Source organism: Corvus kubaryi, unplaced genomic scaffold (genome assembly GCF_017639235.1).
Source record: "Corvus kubaryi isolate FWS band 111438036 unplaced genomic scaffold, C.kubaryi_AGA036_p1.0 split1-131, whole genome shotgun sequence".
Taxonomy (NCBI): Eukaryota; Metazoa; Chordata; class Aves; order Passeriformes; family Corvidae; genus Corvus; species Corvus kubaryi.
The window spans coordinates 4,007,385-4,023,166 of NW_024582073.1; the positions used below are offsets into that span (position 1 = coordinate 4,007,385).

The window sequence follows — 15,782 nt, forward strand, 5'->3', positions numbered from 1 at the left end:
TCACAAAAATAGGGACGAAATTTCCAGTCTCCATGAGATCCAGAGAAAACATTTCCAGTTTGCCAGTCTTTCTCTTTAAATAAACTATTTTAATTACATCTGCCCCATAGAAAACAATGGGAAATAAAGCTAGGGTTTTTTTTTCTCTTTGCTAATGCAGCTGCTGCACACATGTAAACCAAATGTATTCACTAGTATTTAGATTCCCTCTTCAGAGAAGAAGGTGGTCCTATAGCTTCCTGCCTCAGTTAACCCTGCCCAAGAGACTGTCCTTGAAAAGGAAGAAACCTGTTTTCATCACTAGCTGTTTGCCACATTTTCTTCAAAGTAGTATCTTGAAGACAAATAGCAGTTTCCATAAGAAAATGTGTTTAATAAACAAATGATTTCTAAGAAGCAACTTCACAAAGCAGAACTATGGAAGTATTGTAGAAGTCAAATGGGAAAATAAATTCTGAGACAGTGAATGCCCTTGAAGGCAACCTGAGTAGAAATGAGTTCTATCTGAAACATATGGAGTAACTCTAAAAATCTTAGTTACAAAACAACTCCTCACTCCTTCCCCCCCCCCCCCCCCCACTGGCATGTTTTCTATTTTAGGAGCCAAAATTCTTTTCTTGTTAGATGTTCAGATTCCCAACTACTTTTAGTTGCATTTCATTTTCAGGTTTTGAATGTGTGTAAAAGCTTTAAAATTGCATGGATGCCAAGAACTGTTCTATTTTTCTTTTTAGTGCATCTTTAATCATATATTTTTATCTGTAAGTAAATGAACAGTAGCAGCAGCAATTTCTGTAGATGGACACTTTGAAAAGCTAATTATTTCAAATGCTGTGGTAATTTGTGCTATTTTAAAGGTCACATACTCATCAGTTCCTGTTGCACAAGACGCAAGTGCAAGTTTGGTGGTTTTTAATGTCCTTAGAGGAGGACTCAGCAGATTTCCATTTTAAACATGTCCTAGGCTGGTCTTGTCTTAAACGCTCTTCTAACTGTGGGAAGCCCAAATCAGTCTTATTACCCACAAATACCTGTATATATGTGTAGTTGCTAATGGCTGCCTGGCTCCAAATGTCGTCAGTAATCACAGGGAAATCCAGTCACTATTTTGTAAGGGCCAATAGAGTTCTATGCTTTCACTTTAGGTAATTCGAATTTGGTAATTCCTCCTCAATTTCCTCCTGAACTGTCACTCTAGTGCAGACAGAATGACTTTGGATAATTGGGTTTTGGCCCTTTGATCTAATTTGGCATCATCTATTGTGATGAGGTTTGATTTCTGCTAGAATTTACCATGTACAGCATAACAACACTGTGCTGAGTCTTTGGGGGTAGGGTTGCCATAGAGCCCCTTTAGAGTTTGACAGGCATGCTGTAAAGCATGAAAGTTTTGGGCAGTTTATGTAAGATCTTAGAATGGTTTGGGTTGGAAAGGATCTTTAAAGGTCATCTAGTCCAACCCAAGGTGTTCCAAGTGAAGTTCTCAGGGGTGTCTGCTCTGGTGTGCAGCTGCAGTGTGAAGATCCAGCTGTTGAAGCAACTGAATATAGGCATGATTGGGGGTGGGGGGGAGGGGGCGGGAAGTTCAGCTTCAGACAGTCTGTAATGCAGGAGTAGCACTGGTCTAGCCTTTAACAAATCAGTTGAGTCACCTCATTGCTTTCAATAGTTGCATTTCATAGTCCTTGGCATAGAGTGGTACTGAACAGATGCAGCTGATACTTGTATTTACTTTCAGAAATGCTATTTACTTGTGCAACTTTTTAAAAGGTTTCTTCAACACCTATCCACTCAAAAACCTTTTCCCAATGACTACTGTTAGCTAGGGAAATACAGGCAAGTCTGTATTTCAACAATCACCTTATACCACCCCAAATGTTATGCCCTTTGGGGAAGTATTTATTTTAATTTGCCTGCCTTTTGAATATGGAATAGTTTCGGCTTAACTGAAGTGACAGATAAAGCAGTAGGTTCTGGTTCCAACCTCCCATACCAAATATTTGACTGGGAGGGAGAAGTCCTAAATTCAAAGTAACAGACTACCGTCAACTGAAGTTATTATTTTTTAAACATTTTTCAAATGAGAATGCTTATTTCCAGTATTGGGGGGTGAATATTTCTCCTTGACAAACTGGGAGGTGTGACACAACATGTTTCATTTCCTGCACAAATGCACTTTGTAGAAGTTAAATATCATTCCCCCTCTGTGCTAACCCCCAACCTAAAGGCAAAACAGTACTGCAATTGCAATTTACAGTAAATCAGATCCCTCTAATGTGCATTAGTCATGTTCCAAAAATACTGTGGATATGGCTTGGGGAGACAGCTCAATTTTGCTAACTTGAATTGGGGCAATTCTAAGGAATTGCAGCAGTGCAACCTTAATAACCTAGGGAGCCTGGTAAAAATCTGTTAAAATTAGGTATTTCCATCATAAGGGGCAGCACATGAGATGGGAATAAGGTGTGTTATTCTGTGCAATGCATTTGTAATTCTAGCAGTAGTATATGAGGGGGGGAAAAAAACTCTCATTCACTTTCTCAAAAATATGCAATACCATTTCTGAAGTGCATTATTCCTAGAGTGAATCTGAATCTCTCAACCGTACCTGTCACAGATGTTGGAAGGGTGTTCGACTTTTTTAGATGCTCCCTTCTTTCTAGTCTTGACACAGCTGTCTCCATTTTCTTCTCTCCTTCTTGAGCTGTAGATTTCTGCAGTGTGCTTGTTTTGCTGCTGTTACTTTTATTATCTGACTGATTACTTACAGCAGCCTAGAACAGAGAAGGGAAACTGCTAAATGAGAAACAGTCTGTCATGTAATGGCTACAAATTAGAGATGACACACTTGATGCTTTCATTCATCACCTGTCCTTTCCTTAACCTTCATTTTTGGCAAGGGATCACAACACTGATACTTCTAAACCCAGCACTTATTAAAGACTGTAAAAAACCCACCACAAAGTTAAATTTGTCACGTTGTCATTTCAGTCAAAATACTGACAAGTTTGAGCCAGCCCTCCCTGTTAAATACAGCACTGACACGTAGTGTGCATCTGTGGGCAACTTCACACCCACTGCTGTTTTCTTCCATCAGTTGTCTATGGCTCCGGTTAGGCATATATCCATCAGAAATTTGGGTCTCATAACAAACACCAAAATATATTTAGTTATCCACATAATATCCCTTTTTACCGTCTGTGATATCTATGTACAACATCCCTGTTTGTGCAGCATCGCTTTGGTGCTGTAAGTAGAAGTGCTTTCCTTACTAATAGAAAGCCATGGAGAATAAATAGCTATTTGGAGAACAGGAAAGAAGTGATTGAATTCAGTGCCTGCTTTAGGCATGTGGACATGATCATGACAATAATGATTGTTCATTTCTTCTGTTCATATGTGTTTTACCCAAATAGTATATGCTACAATAAAAATAAATTCAGACTTACTAATATTCACCTATAACTGCATATTTCAGCTGTTATTCCCCAAGCATTAAAGGTTAACATCTCACTTATTTAAGCTCTGAAAGAACCACGTTGCACACAATTTTTCTGTTCCATCACCTGCACAGTAGTTGTGCTTATGACTGTCATTAACTACCACCTGATATCATCAGAGTTTACACTAAAATTGCCAAACTGTCGCACAGTATTTTCTCCCGGAGGTCTGAGTTTTGCAAGAGGGAACTCCAGACTTTCAGAATACTTTTTACTTGCTGTCATTTTAGCTTTTATGAAGTCTTACAAACCAAACATTAAAAAAATACATACTCCCACATAATGAAATTAGCTAACAGTTATAATTATGGTGTCAGTTTTTCTAATGGGCAGGTTTCTAAAGATTGCTTACATTTTCTTTAGCCAGTTTTTCAGCTTGCTTTGCCTCTCTGGCTTGTCTTCTTTCTTCCCTCGTAGCTTGCTGTTCACGAAATCCCTTTTGCTTTTGCAGTGCTAATGTAATCCAAAGTGGTTGTGAAGTTTCCACTTTTTCCATCAATTTAGAGCCATCTAAAGAGTGTCTGCTCTGAAGAACAGGCCTTTCTGAAAGAAAACATGACAAGAATTGATTGAATAATGCAGATCTCTTGTCTTGAGAAAACCCCTACAACTTCTCTACCTTGTGAAAATGCTGGAGCTAAGCCCATTGAATGCCATGTCAGTCACAGACCTTTATGGACTGCACGACAAATCCTGAAACAGATTTTATGCCTCAGGAATAAGACCTAATTCAACACACTCATATGTCCAAATGTATCTCTTTTTTTTGTTCTGTTTTTTGGTTTGGTTTGGTTTTGGGTTTTTGTTTTGGTGAAGGAAAAAAAAAGGCAGCAGTTCCACTGAGATACTGGTTTACAAGTGTCCCGATGTTTGCAAAATTCAAGAATGAAAAAAAATTGGGATTTCCCAATGAAATGCTGAATTCCTGCCTCAGTCTTTTGAGTGTCCTTACTCTGAAAGGGTAATTTTCCCTCTTGTACAGAATACCATTTCAGGACACAGGGGCTTTCAACCCTCCTCTGAAGAGACATTATGGCTACTCTAAATGTTTTCATCACTGAAGACTGCCTCTGAAGCACAGACTGCTGTGCCCAGCTGTATTGCTTAAAGAATTTGCCCAGGATAAGGGGACCTAGATCTTAGTATTTTTAAGCTAGATAATATTCCTTTAAAAAGAGAAGCAACAGAATGTAGGTTTTTAAAATTACACTCTCTGCTCTGATGAAACCATTATACATGGACCAGAATCCATCACCTGACTAACTAGAGGCAGAGGTAATATCTCTGCCAAGGAAAACACACACACACACACACACACACACACACACACACACTTCTGTTACCTCCTTGAAATTAACTTTCTTAAGTAGGTTGCACTGGTCACACTGAATTTGTGGGCTTCTGAATTAAACTGTGGGCATGGGAATTCACACTCATTCAGACAACCCTAAGCAAAGTAGCAGTCCTCCACAAATAACATGCCAGGTAAAAATCATAGCTTAAGACCAAATGTCTTCCTCTGGATCTCCAGAAATGCAGATAATAGCTAAATTTGCTTTGAAAGATACATACCTTTCTTCAATGGCTCAGGCTTTTTGTCACTTTTTTCTCTCCATGGAATACTTAGAGATGGGAAAAATGACTTCTTTTCTTTGACTTCTTCCTCTTCATTTTTGTAGTCATTGGATGGTATGGGTTGGGCTGCATTTGCTCTGTCTTCTTTTCTCCAGCCACCATCTGATTCAGCTTTAACCACCCTTTGCCCCAACACTTCAGATAGGTTTGATCTGTTCATTTTAGAGAGAGGAGACGATGGTGGGGTCTGGCTGGTGGGCTTTGGAGCTAAGGCAGGTTTCTGTGGGACCAGTGACTTGCATGCTGGTTTCTCATGAGCAGTGAGAGCACTCTGGCCGGTGGCTGGTGGGACCACTGGTGGTGAAACCTCCACGACAGTAACTGAATAGTCTTTTAAATTACCAGAAATGTTTGCTCTCCCCGTGCCAGGAGAGGTACTTTCTTGTGAAGTGAAAACAGAGGATTCTTTCTCACCTTCTGCTGAGGTGAGTGGGTCAGGCACACCATCAAAACTGTCTCCTGCACTGTATCTTTTCTTTTTCTTTTGCTCTGCCTGTTGATCATAATGAAAACGTAAAGAATAGTTTGTCCTTCGTAACTTTATTCCAAAAGGAGAAACATTTTCTTCTCCATTTGATGGTGGTTTATCTGCTTTTTTTGTGCTGTTATTTTGCTGATTTTCCAGGGCATTGGGAAGTTCTGGCTGGGGTAATTCCTTACCCATAGAATGTGGAAAACTTGGAACAAGGAAAGATGGAAGATCTTTTGCAAATTTACAGCCTTCGGTGTTGTCTGTCACTTCACTATGGGTTTCCATTTTCTCCTTGGGCTTTTCAGATAAGTTATCCTTAAAAGTGGAGACCACGTCCTCCTTTGAATCAGCAGATGAGCCAGTGGTTCTCCCCACAGCCACTGTTTCATTGCCTTTTGCCACATTTACATTCTCAGCATCTGAACTGGTTTTTGAAACGTCTGAAAATTTCTGCCATGCTGGTGTAATCGAGAACTTTGCATTTGCGGAGAGGGTTTTCCTCAAGTTACCATGGGGAGCACCGCGTCCTCGGGCTGTCCAGTCATCACTGTGCCTGCAGACGCTTACCCGGTCTCTCTCATTGTATTTGTTGTTTTCTGCGTTCTTTAGGATTCTGGAGCGGATAGAGGCCCACTCAGCCAGTACAGCCTGGTTGTTCAGTGCCTCTTGTGCGTGTTTCATTTTACTGCTGCTGGGTTTGGGATCCTGTTTTTTTCTCTCGGGCTTCTCTGGAGAGGGAACGTCCACATTTTTCCTCTCTTCTGTTAAGCCAAGTAATGATTTGCAAGCCGTGTCCTTAATCTGGTTCAGGTTCACTGCTGTGCCACACAGCTGTGCTCCAGTAACCAAAATAGCTGTGTGGGGTACACACACAGATGATGGGAGGGAATGAGAGCCCTTACTGGTAGTGTGCACCCTGCAGTCTTTGACAGATGGAGAAGAGAGTCCTGCTCCTTTGATGGGCATGACAGGACTCAGATTTACTTTCTGAAATATGATCTGTTTATCTCCAGAAGACACTTGAAATGTGAAGGGTCTGGATGCCGTCTGTCTTTCATCTACTTCTTGCCACCGAAGTTCTTCCCCTATGCGTTTTTGCTCCTGAGCCTCAACTTCTCTCTTCAGTTTCTGGGCTTGCAGTTCTTCCGATGTTTTATTCCCTTTTTCTGGCTGTTTGACTTTTTGGGAACTTAATCCTTCTTGGAGCTTCTCCTCTGCTGGATGCCTATCAGCCCCTCCAGCAGAACACAACTGATCTTTTTCCTGTGGCTGTTCCAAGGAGTTTTCTTGTTTTGGCGGAAGATTTTGTCCTTCTGTGTCTACCTTCTGCTCTTTCAGCTTGTTCCATTCACGTCCATTTTGTTCCTTTTGCTGCTTCATTTCATCTAGTAGTACATACTCTGAACTTTCCATGTGCATTTGTTTTGTGAGCTTGTGTTTCCGCTGCTCTTCCCGTTTCTTTTTCTTATCCGTCACTTGCTGGGGTTGTTCCTTCTCTGTCCTTTCTTTCTCCTTCAAATGCTGTCTTTGTTCCTCCTGTTTCTTCTCTTGTTTGTGGCTCTCAGGTTCTTTCTCCTGTTTCAGTTTTATTTCAACTTCTTGAAGCTCTTTCTCTTCTAGCTCTTGTCCCTGTATTTCTTCCTTATTTTGTTTCTTGAGTTCTTTTTGCTCCTCCAGCCAGTTTCTTTCTTCTTCCTTTTGACTGTCTTTTTCAGTCCTATCTTGCCTTAATTGTTCCAGTGCTAGCCTCTGCTGCTTCTCCAGCTCTTGCCTCTGTTTCTCCTCCAAATCCTTGTGCTTCTGCTCTTCCCATTCCTGATGCTTCTCCTCCTCCAATTCCTGACATCTCTGCTCTTCCTGTTCTTGATGCTTCTGCTCCTCCAGCTCTTGTCTCTGTTGCTCTTCCTGTTCCTGGTGCTTCTCTTCCTGCTTTAGTCTCTGCTGTTCCTCCCAGTCCTGGTGCTTCTCTTCCTCCTGCTTTAGTCTCTGCTGTTCCTCCCATTGCTGGTGCCACTGCTCATCCAGCTCTCGTCTCTTTTGCTCCTCTTGTTCCTTGAGCTTTTGTACCTCCAACTCCCGTCTCTGTTGCTCCTCCTGTTCCTTGAGCTTCTGCTCCTCCAACTCCTGTCTCTGTTGCTCCTCCTGTTCCTTGAGCTTCTGCACCTCCAGCTCTCGTCTCTGTTGCTCCTCCTGTTCCTTGAGCTTCTGCACCTCCAGCTCTCGTCTCTGCTGTTCCTCCCCTTCCCACTGCCTCTTCTCCAGGTCTTGTCTTTGTTGTTCCTCCAACTCCTTCTGCCTCTGCTTCTCCAGCTCCTGGTACCTCTGCTCCTCCAGCTCTTGCCTTTTTTCAGCCTTCATGAGTCTTCTTTTCTCTTTATGGCATGTTTGCTCTTCTATTTTCAAAGATGTCTCTCCTTCAAGGAGGTACTGCCTCCTCTCTTCTTCACGATGTCTTTTTTCCTGTTCTTTCCACATCTCCTCAAGTTCTTGGCACCTTTTTTCTTCCATTTCTCTTTGTTCTTCCATTTCTACAATCTGTCTTATCCTTTCGGCTTCAAGGATACCCCAGTGATCTTCAATTCTTTTTTCCTCTGCCAGCTGAAGCTGCTTCTGCTCATCTCTCTCCCGGATTAGCTTGTCTGCTGTGAAGCGTCCAATATAACCTGGGTATATGTCCTCATACAGCTGAGTTTCTAGGTCCTCTGGCTCAAATTCTGTTATTGTTAAACTTTGTGATCCCTAAAATTGGAGACAAGTTTGGAGTTACTGAATATTGCCTGTTGGCTTGTTATCCTTTACAGTGAACAAAGAGTTGCAAACGCAAAAGAAAAATATTTCAAGCAGTGATTTAGATGAGCCAGCACACCCACCCCAGTTTATGGATTACATCATCATAGATCCTATGTCTCTCATCTATTCGGATGATAGCCTTTAAAAGAAAGAAAACATCCCAAGAGTGATGGTATTATAACGCCAAATATTGAATCACCCTTTGGTGTACATTGAGACCTGACATTTCAAATTTGCAGAAGCCCAAGGAACAGAGCATAAGTTTCATATGCCCATTCTTCTTCTACTACTTAGAACTCCGTCCTTTAAGCCTGAAATAATTAACACCTGCTTAGGGGCATTGTTTTGCCAGCTCTTTCATGGCAAATCTAACTGTTACTTGCAGAGACAGAGCTGTTGCCTGCAGAAAAAAGCTCTGCAATGCTAGCCAGGAAAGAAGACTGCTCAGGGAAACACACTTTGTTTTCTCTTCACAAATCTTGAGCCAGGATATATTTGTCATTATCTGTGCTGAGACTCCAGTGCTATTGTAGGAGCCGTGGGAACATGCATGGACAGCAAACCCAGAGCTTCCCAGGAATACTGCTCTGTTCTGTACCTGAAGAATGCTTCCCTTGGGGAAAACAGCTCAGCTATTGTCCTGTCTAGCTATCATTTGTTGAGCCATCATTTGGCTCCAGTCAACCATTCTGTATAAACAAGAGGTTTAAATTTAATTTCTTCATTGCAAGAGTGATAAATGCAAGTATAGTGGTGCAGAAGAAAGGGCAGTGGCCTCTCCTGAGCCCTATGTAGCTGAATGGTCTTGTCCCATTTACAAGAACTAATAAGATGTGCAGTAAGTGTACAAAGACAGAACTTTATGTTTCTCTCTATAGCTGCAAAAGCTACATTACTTAAGTCTTATTCCTTCTTATAAGGCAAAGATATCATCCCTGCCCAATTTAGAGAATCTGATTTTTTCCCAACCTAATTTTGCACCATCTGATTGCCTATATCAGAGCAGCAGCACATATCTTCAGGCCTTTATGACCTAAAGTTTTTACTAGAAAAACTAGAATCAGAAAGCTCTCCCAATGTAAAATCCCAGTGGAAGTACTTTAGTTTTAAGTAGTATTTGTCTCAATTGGCAATATTAATACTTCTTTGTATCTTCTCTCCAGCTAGGGTTTCAGATAAATAACAGTGTTAATCACATCTTAAGTCCTCTGTCTATAGATCCTGGTACACTCAGTTATGGTTATTTTGTACCCAGTTTCAAAAGTAATCACCCTCCTCTTGCTGTTTGGCCAGTGATTTAATACCTTTGTCAATCTCTTGTGCTGTCTTGACATCCTCTGCTTTTTTGGCTTCACTGACAGTTTGTGCTTAGCTGCACTGTTGTCTAGACGAGCAACAGCCTGGGGAACTGAATCCAAATTGATTGTTTCAATTGTGCCAGAACAGGAAAACTGTCTTTTTGGCCGAGATGATTTGCCTGGAGTGACCTGTTTGTATCATAAACACAAGAAACCATTCTTAAACTATTTGTTCCATTAAATAAATAAATAAATAAATTATGCGCGCGCGCACACACACGTCTTTGCAGTTTTGAATTCAACGGAATTATTAGCAGAAAAGATTTGAAACCCTGGCTTTCCAGTATACAAATCACAAATTTTGGACATGAAAGTTACAGCACTAATATTTTCCCATTTTCTGTACTACACATTTTTATAGTTTTCACGTAAAAATTACTTAAACCATTCTATTGAAGTTTTTTCACGTTTTAGCTCCACTCTGAACTTGTTGGGAATGGGAAAGACACAGGCAGGGTTTTAAGCAACTGAGACATTTTAAAGTTTGCTTAATGTGAAAAAGGATCTACATCTTTAAATAATTTAGATTATACACTTTAGGCAGAAGCAAATCAGATTGACTTATCTAAGCATCGTAATAGAACAGCTACAGAGCTGTACTATCTGCATGGGAGATGACTGCAGCATTGGATCTCAGACTGGCACAGTGCCTGTGGACAACCTTCCCTCCAGAGTCATGTGGAGTTGTCCAAGACAGCGCCAAACAGCAAAACACTGAAGTAAGACAACACTGGCTTTGATGGGCGCTTTATTTCTCGTGCTCTTCAAGTGCTTCGGTTCAGAAAGTACAAATATAAGCAAAGTGATTCAGTGAGACTCCTTTTGTGAATCAATAGTGGAACTGTATGTCTAGGCATGTAAGAATGAGGCTATCCTCCCAAGACTTGCATTTGGCATAATACGAATGAAAAAAGAAGACAGGGAAAAAAAAAAAAAAAGGAGAAAACATCTTCTGTAAGGAAAGAAAATCACATACATTGTTTTCAAGACAGCTCTGTAATCTTCTGAGGTTAAACATATGCTAATCAGGGAACCAATTACTTAAAAGCTGAAGGAACACTTTGCATATGCTTATTGAATTACATGCAGACATAACAAAGTAGTAGAAGTGCTTATGAAAATTATGACTCTGTGATTAATACATCAAATAGAGGAATGCTGCAAGACTGGCAGAGACTGAGTCCTGCTGTTTCCTGCAATCAGCTCTTAAGATTTCTCAATCTTAGTTATTGCTTATTTACTATTTCCAAAACTGCACAGCATTCACAAAATATTGGATGGTCAATCATGCAAAGTGTGAAAACAAAAACCGTCAGGCTTCTAATATCTAAAATTAGAGTGTAACTCAGTACAAACCAAGTGTAAAAGTTTTTTTACCTTTTCTTCCATTTCATGTCCTGCTCCAAGAAAATTCATTTTTCTCAAGAAATCTGGAGTGTCAGTGGACTAGAAAAGATTACCACGGACAAGTGTTAAAATGTAAAGGATCTAATAAATATGATACAAAGGACTTGAGAAGTCATGTATGTCAGAGTAGGATTTTTCCCTCTTTCCTATTGCTTCAGGACTGATGGATAAGCCATTCTTGTTTCTACATGCTCTGAGTTTCTCTTCACTGCTCCTTGAATCACTACTGTCTGTACAGCACTACAAAAGGCAAAATATTCAGGCTTCCTTAACAAGATAATCAGGTTCCAAAACAAAAGAAAGAGCACAGCTTTGTAGGATTTTGATCAGGTCTTAATGATTTTATTTTCTCCTGACTTACACAATAAGGAAAAAATATACTAACCAGTTCAGGCATTACCTCCGCTGCAAGGAGTTTTAATTCCATGCTCTAGATGACTCTTTTTGCAGAGCTAACAGTCCCCCTACAGCCATGGAAGCCTGGAGACCTAGGACTCTTTAGCTATGGTCCCTCTCCAAGCCATCACAATGAGGAATTTTCAAGGCACAGAGGTTGAAGCAATATTCATCACACTCAGAAACACTGGTTTTAATCATTCTATCACAGTATTACTTCGTAACCTAATGTGTGTTGCGACCCCATTACACCACATGATTGTTACTATCAAGGCTAAAAACTCAGCTTCACAAATACAGGTAAAATGAAACCCAGAACTCTTGCCATTGATCCGAGTTACTCAGTCGGGAAAATCAGAAGTCACAAAGCAGCACAAGAAACCTGTTCAAAGTAGAGCAGCTCTATGTGGTCCTGGCCACCAATTTTTGACAGAAGCCACCCCATCCCCCAAGACCTGTGCAGATAGACATGCCAAGGAGTTACAAGGCCAGCAGATGAGACGAGCAGAAAACAAGCTGCACACTCTAATTTTGAAATTATTTTCATTTTTGGTACTTGATGCTGTGAACAACTTTCCTTGCTGGGAAGTCCATATTTTAAAATACTTTCTGTATCAGAAAAATTTCATATCTTCCAGCAACACTGGAATTGATGTCTGCATTGCTGGAAGTTCAGAGCAAACAGTTGGACTGGTAATTCTGTTGTGACCTGGCTCAGGATGCCAAGAGCATGCTTCCCACCAGGCCAAGAAGTACAAGCTGAGAGATCCCTCCCACATAAAACAGCCCACTGAGCTCTGCTACGCCTCACTGGAAACATCTGCTACACCTCAGTGAACTTTACTGCTTTAGTACTGCTCTAGTGCCACGGACATATCAGTTTAAAGTGCTTACTTTATTACTGCACTCTGAGATCACTGTGTCCTGCTGGGTCTCCATCTCCGTGGGGCTGCTGAGCAATGCATCATCTTCTGTACTGGTGTTTGCTTCCCCCATTGTCCTCGCAGAAATTGTCATTTGTGGAGGCTGCCCAAATTTTATATTTTTGGCCAACTGTTGCTGAAGAACAAGAAAAATCAAACAAACAAACAAACAAACAAAATAGGTATTTATATTATGAGCAAAACAAGCCAAGTCCAGCAAGTGCCCCTTCTCTGCCTGAAAGCTGCACAGAAATAATTCTGGGAAACTTCTGACTCTGGACCAAAAAAAAAAAAAACCCCACCCTGAGGCTCACATTGTTGCAACATGGTGGGCACCCCCTCTTCTTTCTCCCCAAAAGATGACTAAAGTGAGGGATTTGCTACATGATTTCTGATTTTGGATGATCAATTCAAATTCTTGACAGTGTTGCCAACTTTTGAAAATTTACTGGGAAAACTTACTCAATCTTTTTAAATCTGTGTTCTAGGTTAAGACTTTGTTCAGAAAAGCTAATTATGAAGCCTTCTTGTTGTGAAGAAATAAGCTTATGAGCCAAGTGTACACTGAGAAACTAAAACTACCCCAAAAGGCAATCTTCTTCTTTTCTAGCCCCTAAAACCTGCATGTCATGCATTTGCATTTCTAAAAGGTATCCTTATTGTAATGTATAATCGTAAGTTTTACATGTTGAGGGTTTAGCACAACCCTGCCTTAGAGAGGTAAATTCTCAAAGCAGGGGAAACCCAGCTCTTTTAGATGCTTGATCTCATAGGAAGAATACACAAACTCATGCTCACAAGCACTGCCACTCACTGCTGTTGCACAGAGGAGTTTAGGCAGGGGACATGCAGCAGGTGAATGGATAAAAAAGCTTTCCCACCATTTATTTTGCATGTTGAAGCAATCTTCTCTCAAGGGTTACAAGGAAGTACTCTTGAATTACATCAAGCGTAAGATGATTAAAATAAGAAGCATACACTGTGTGTCCTCTAGCAGGGTAAGTTAGAAAAATTGCAGCCCTGGCTACTGCAGACACATACCATACAGACTTCAAACGTGAATTTTTTGAAAAGAGAGAAGAAATTCTCTAGAAGGAGCAAATGGAGCAAGGAACATTTATTAATATATTCTTTTACTGAAATATTTCAGGGAATCATTCTCAATTCGGAAGGAAGGGACCGTGGAGTTATTTTCCCGCTTTGCTGTTTTTCAAGGACAGAAAATTCTCCAAAGGAGATCTCCGATCTTTGTCTTGTGGTACTATGAACAAGTAATTCAACTGTGCAGCTTCTATTCAGTGAAGATGTCAGGTACTTACACAGTCCCCTGACATGAGTTTGCTGCTGAGAACTGTAGAAGATTGGAGTAAATAGTCGGTAAAACAAAGATTTTTTTTTTTTTTCCTATAGCATAGAATCAGTAACATGGCACAGGTGAGGAGTTGTTAAGGAAAGATATCCTCTAAAAAAATTCAGGTCAGATTAGTCTTTCTTGCCATCTTTCCCAGTGGCCTAGACTCCTATATCAAGTTTATCCATATTATCCCATAAACATTAACAGATTTCTGTATTGGACCATTAAAACAAAAATTACATGCAGAAACTCCTCATAGTCAGGTTATCAAACTAGAATAGCTTTTCTCAGTCTCCTCATTGAGTCAGAGCTAATTATTTATGCCCATTTGAATTTTGGCAGAAAGTAGTGAAATCCGTATCATAAAGCGTTTTGGCATAGCGGGCAGTTCTGAATGGCAGACTTTTATTCCCACCTGGATTGCTGGCATAATCTAAAGGCAAGGGTTTCATCAAGTCCTTGCAGGCTTTTATGTTGGCAGTGCAACTCTCTGAATTGAAATCTCATGTGCTTCTGTTGTGTACACTGAAGCTGGAGTGGGCAAAATGGTCTGTATGAGATAGTGTGAGGCCTTTAATTCTTCCCTATTCCTGCAGGCCTTCTGATGCCAGAAGAAAACTACTTCAGAAAAAATTCTTAATTTGATAATGTGTTTTCTAAGTTGAGATAACTCCTTTCTTCTTCCTGAAGTCGTATTCCTAGACAAATAATTCTCCTGGGCAGAAAAGTGGAACTATCCACATTACTGAGCAACCACCCAGGAAGCTAAGGATCTGTGCATCTGTTCCATGGTGAGAACATGCACACACTGACATATTGCTTGCAGTGTGTTTTGGAGGAAGGGATGTGTGTTACCCTTTTGATCTTCTGACAAGTTCTTGATGTAAGTGTGTGTGCAATATGAGGTGGGAGTTCGCTGACGGAGCTGTTGTGGAGAAAGTCTGTGCTTGAAAAAGAATGGCCTTTTTAATTATCATCAAGCGTGCTTGAGGGCTCCGCTGTAAAAATGTGGCTTTCTGTATTTAAAAGTTTAAAATGTTATTTTCCTGATATTTCCAAGAAATACACTATCTCCAATATTTATGGACTGCACACAGTTGTGACTGTGTTTTGGTTTTGGGGTTTTTTTAATTGCTTCCAAACTTTAAAGTTTGTTTGCTCAGACTTGCATAAATTAGTTTGAAGATTGAGGAATAAACTCTAGTAACCCTCACCCTTCCAGGACAGAAGGCACTTCTCTGTGTTATTTATTTATTGGCCTTTTTTGGAACAAATTTAGCTTAAAAACCAAAAAGCTCCACTAGCAGTTCTCCACTGGCCATTTTCTTTCAGTGCATTCTAATCTCCAAAACTGACACTAAATACCAAATGACCAAATGTCAAAATCTCAAATAGCTCATTGTAACTACTGAGCAAATTTATTCTTATTGCTTTTAAAGAGTAATGCTAAACCTGCTCCTTGGTCTTTTTTAGAATGTGCTTATAATGTAACTACAATGCAATTACTCTTTCAGAAAAATTTCACACTGACACATTTTCTGCCTGGTCAATCATAAAACTTCTAAAAATGCATCATCCATGAAAGAAAATAAAGCCTCTCAAATTTACTTGAGAGAACACTCAGATAGTCTAGCCCAGAGATGGAGAGATACATCAATTTAAGATGCAAGACCTCTGAGAAGAGGCCATAATCCCTGAAAAGGAGAATCTGCTTTAAATTTCTCAAAAGTTTCACTGAGACATATATTTCTGAACACATAACTATAAATCCTCTGTAGTTAAGAATTCCCTGTGCTGACAGTATGTGGATGATAGTCGCCTAAGGAGAATGATTTTCAATGCCAGTCACTAGAAGTTGCAGGCATGGCATTTTGTTCTTCTGCCATTGCACAGTCATGTCTAAATACTCTTTTGAAAAATCTCTGCAGATGCATATTGGGCTCAGTC

The 15,782-nt window shown here is 40.3% G+C and overlaps 1 protein-coding gene across 5 annotated transcripts in view; it reads right to left on the minus strand.

Annotated features, from left to right (window-relative positions):
• Window positions 1–15,782, minus strand: part of CRACD (capping protein inhibiting regulator of actin dynamics) — a 108,552-nt gene that overhangs the window by 3,020 nt on the left and 89,750 nt on the right. For all 5 annotated transcript variants that reach the window (XM_042053798.1, XM_042053797.1, XM_042053796.1 and 2 more), the window contains 6 exons: window positions 12,453–12,617; window positions 11,133–11,201; window positions 9,702–9,884; window positions 5,073–8,346; window positions 3,853–4,043; window positions 2,609–2,774 (listed from right to left, as the gene is read on the minus strand). In XM_042053798.1, coding sequence (XP_041909732.1) covers window positions 2,609–2,774; window positions 3,853–4,043; window positions 5,073–8,346; window positions 9,702–9,884; window positions 11,133–11,201; window positions 12,453–12,617 — 4,048 coding nt within the window. The remainder of the gene's footprint in view (window positions 1–2,608; window positions 2,775–3,852; window positions 4,044–5,072; window positions 8,347–9,701; window positions 9,885–11,132; window positions 11,202–12,452; window positions 12,618–15,782) is intronic.